We start from the raw sequence: 4193 nt of genomic DNA, 5'->3' as shown, positions 1-4193 counted from the left end.
GCTGACTTGACCGGCGTCCCGGCGGAGTACTGCGATCTTCGTGCGGTGTTCAGTAGGTCGCGGGCCACCTCTCTACCTCCGCATCGTCCCTACGACTGTGCCATAGACCTTCTCCCGGGCACTTCTCCGCCTAAGGGTCGTTTATATTCCCTTTCCGGTCCTGAAAGAGAGGCCATGGACAGGTATATACGTGAGTCACTACAGGCTGGGCTTATTCGCCATTCCTCCTCTCCCGCTGGGGCGGGGTTTTTCTTCGTTCAGAAGAAGGACGGCTCCCTACGCCCTTGTATCGATTACAGAGGTTTGAATGACATTACAGTAAAGAACAGGTACCCCCTACCTCTAATGTCTTCTGCTTTTGAATTATTGCAGGGAGCTCAGGTCTTCACCAAATTAGACCTCCGCAACGCCTACCATCTGGTGCGCATGCGGGAGGGGGATGAGTGGAAGACGGCATTCAACACCCCCTCGGGACACTACGAGTATCTGGTTCTTCCGTTTGGGCTGACCAATGCTCCGGCCGTTTTCCAGGGTCTCGTCAATAGCGTTCTGGGTGACATGATCAATCAGTTTGTCTTTGTGTATTTGGATGATATTCTGATTTTTCTCCACTTACTCCACTTACACACTCAGCACGTTAGACGGGTCCTCCAGCGCCTATTAGAGAACCAGTTGGCGGAGAAGTAGATAGAAGCTGTCGCCAAGTGGCCAGTCCCCGACTCCCGTAAGGCCCTGCAGCGTTTCCTGGGTTTTGCCAACTTCTATCGGCGATACATCAGGAATTTTGGTCAGATCGCTGCTCCGCTCACGGCATTAACCTCCACCAAGGTGTCCTTCAGGGCGAACCAGGATGCTCAGGTAGCCTTTGACACATTAAAGTCCCGTTTTGTCTCTGCACCTGTTCTGTTGGTTCCAGATCCTGAGTCCCAGTTCATTGTCGAGGTTGACGCATCGGACGTCGGGGTTGGCGCAGTTCTGTCTTAGCGATCCCTCCGCGACGGGAAGGTGCACCCATGTGCGTTCTTCTCTTGCCGTCTCAGCCCTGCAGAACGTAACTACGACATTGGCAATAGAGAACTGTTGGCGGTGAGATCGGCCTTGGGGGAGTGGCGTCACTGGTTGGAGGGGTCGGCGCAGCCCTTCTTGGTCTGGACGGATCACAAGAATCTTGAATATATCCGTTCGGCCAAGAGGCTGAGCTCGCGTCAGGCCCGCTGGGCACTTTTCTTTGGCCGGTTCAACTTCACCCTCTCGTACCGGCCAGGGTCCAAAAACATCAAGCCCGACGCTCTCTCGCGCCTGTTCGGGGCTCCGGAGGGGGAGCTCACGGCCGAAGCCATCCTTCCTGAAGGGGTGGTGGTCGGGGCTCTTTCTTGGGGTATCGAGCGGCGAGTAGAGGAGGCCGGTCGAGGGGTGCAAGTGCCAGGGAAGTGCCCGGCGGGCAGGTTGCCGGTGCCGGCTGTGCTGCGCCCCGAGGTCCTTCAGTGGGGTCATCTCGTACTGGCCAGGATCCAAGAACGTCAAGCCCGACGCTCTCTCGCGCCTGTTCGGGGCTCCGGAGGGGGAGCTTACGGCCGAAGCCATCCTTCCTGAAGGGGTGGTGGTCGGGGCTCTTTCTTGGGGTATCGAGCGGCAAGTAGAGGAGGCCGGTCGAGGGGTGCAAGTGCCAGGGAAGTGCCTGGTGGGCAGGTTGCCGTGCCGGCTGTGTTGCGCCCCGAGATCGCCCTCCCGATGGTCTGCTTCATCCTCTTCCTGTCCCTTCCCGTCCATGGTCACATATCGCCCTTGATTTTGTCTCTGGGCTTCCCCCATCGAAGGGTAACACTGTGGTTCTTACTGTGGTGGATCGCTTTTCTGCCCGGGAGACCGCCCAACTGATCGTGGATCATGTCTTCCGTCTCCATGGATTGCCGGTTGACGTGGTTTCAGATAGGGGCTGTTGCAGCTTGTTCCAGCCGCTGCTATCCACCCATCTGTGTGGTTGGGGATTCCACGTCCACACGAACTGTCCGTGGAGGCGCTCATTGCCCGTGGTGATAAATCTCTGTACAATAAAGCCTCTGTTGAACCCGCACCTGAATCCAGCCTATTCCTTGATACTTGGGATTCACATTTCCACCATGCACTAAGAATGTTTACACATTGTGTTCAATAAAGCATAAAAATGCATCATTAATGTATTATTTAAACAGACTTAGTTTTTGTAACTTAGCTGAAGATCCGATTCAAAAGATAATTTTTTTTTATAAGCATTTTATGCATAACTTGTCACATACTTTTCCGTTTTTTACGTTCAGTATTTTCTCATTTCACAGGTATGGTTTTGTTTTCATCAAATGTGTAGCATTCGGCTGCATTTAATATAAGAGGAGCACATTACAGCTGTTCTCTCAGACACAGTGCTGAAGGATCACATCTGAATTTGTCATTTCATCTGAAACAGTCCGATTTTAAAGCCGGTCTGCAGATTACTTCTCTAAGACTTTGGTAGCAAAACTTGAAGCAAATTTTGAATGTTAAGATGTCTTCTCTCTAGATGTTGCTGCAGGCTGCTTTCAAAAATATGATTATGGCCTCTTAACTTTGAAATTCTGACCTGCTATTGTCTGAAATTACATTTTACCACCTCTCTGGACCAAATGTTATTGGATTATTTAGTAGATTTATTGCTTCTATCTTCTCAAAAACAAACAATGTGGTCGGTCCACATTTTTTTTGTTGACATTTAGGCACAAAGAAAGCACAGTAAATCGATTGCAGCTCCAAATAAGATGACCTTGTCCTAAGAGAGACAGGGATTGATCAATACCTACACTGGAAGGTGACCTCCTACTTGAGTCACCTGGGCACCAGCTCTTCAGGGATGTGTGCTGTACATCTGAATTAGTGGAGCATGTGCTTTCCCATAGAACTAATGACTTCAGCTTCAAAAATAACCCCCTTGAAACAATCCGTCACAGCTGGAGTTGAGCACGGTTCAATCTGCGTCCCGGTTTAGAGGTTTATTTCTGCTCTGGCTCATACACCCTGGTGACTATATGACTGGCATTGAGTGTTCAGCACAGCTATCAATCAAAAATGTGCATAGAGAGACCAACACATCTGTCAATGAGCAGAGAGCTGCACTAGTCCATCAGTTATCTTCTAATAACCCCTACCTGGTGTAAACATAGAGACTGACTCGGCTTGCTCTGTCTGGTTCTCTAATGATGTGGACACTGGCCAGCTCAGTGGCGTTTCCATTAGAAGTTCATTGCACCTTCAGCTTTCATCCATCTAAAAGGCTTCCATTTGAAAACATCTAGTACCATGCAATAATAATAATTTTAAAAATGCCATAGCGAAGGTACATGGGTGAATCCACAAATATTAGTACTTCAGTACAAAACCTGCAACTTATTGGTGGTGTCCGAAAGATGAAAAATGCTGTAAACAGAGGTAGAAAGGCAACACGACACATCTGAATCCAATGTGTGCATCACATCCAGTCTACTAAGATGACTTCAGCTAGATGGATTTTAAAAGCACAGATGTATCTTTTGCTGCCTATGATATCCCATAATCCTGTGTATGAGGCTCTGTGGTTGGTGGAAAGAATGAAACAGCAATGTATTAAACAGTTGAAAGAAGTACATTTATTGATCATTTATGTATGTATTTATTTATTTATTTATACATTATATACACACCACCATTCAAATATTTGAGGATGGTAAGAGGTTTTATTTATTTATTTATTTATTTATGTAAGTATCTTATTTGATTAAAAATACAATAAAAACAGTAATAATGTGAAATATTATTACAATTTAAAATAACTGGTTTCTAATTTAATATATTTTAAAATGTAATTTATTCTTGTGATGAATATTCAGCATTATTACTCCAGTCTTCAGTGTCACATGATCCTTCAGAAATCATTCTAGCTGATTTGCTACTCAAAAAACATTTCTGATTAATAATCAGTGATTAAAATGTTTTTTTGTTTTTTTTTGTGGAAACGGTGATACATTTTTTCATAATATGTTGATGAATTGAAATTTAATGAAATAGCCTTTAATGTTACTTTTGATCAATTTAAATCTTACTTTAAACTTTCATCTGTAACTTTTTCAACCACTTAGTAAATGCAATTAATTAATTAATTTAATAATGTATTAATTATTAATTACAAACCAATATATATATTGGTT

At 45.5% G+C, this 4193-nt stretch overlaps 1 protein-coding gene across 1 annotated transcript; it reads left to right on the top strand.

Moving 5' to 3' along the window:
* Positions 1-174: 174 nt before the first annotated feature.
* LOC107756720 (RNA-directed DNA polymerase homolog) lies at positions 175-687 on the top strand. Its single transcript, XM_016573932.1, has one exon. It carries the CDS (start codon positions 175-177, stop codon positions 685-687), a length of 513 nt encoding a protein of 170 aa, XP_016429418.1.
* The last annotated feature ends 3506 nt before the right edge of the window (positions 688-4193 follow it).

Source organism: Sinocyclocheilus rhinocerous, unplaced genomic scaffold (assembly GCF_001515625.1).
Source record: "Sinocyclocheilus rhinocerous isolate Xijiao unplaced genomic scaffold, SAMN03320098_v1.1 scaffold382, whole genome shotgun sequence".
In the NCBI taxonomy this organism is placed as follows: Eukaryota; Metazoa; Chordata; class Actinopteri; order Cypriniformes; family Cyprinidae; genus Sinocyclocheilus; species Sinocyclocheilus rhinocerous.
This window is presented reverse-complemented; position numbering and strand designations above follow the sequence as displayed.

Excerpts from the sequence above, each read along its gene's own strand:
- LOC107756720 (XM_016573932.1), top strand. The coding sequence starts at position 175 with ATGGACAGGTATATACGTGAGTCACTACAGGCTGGGCTTATTCGCCAT.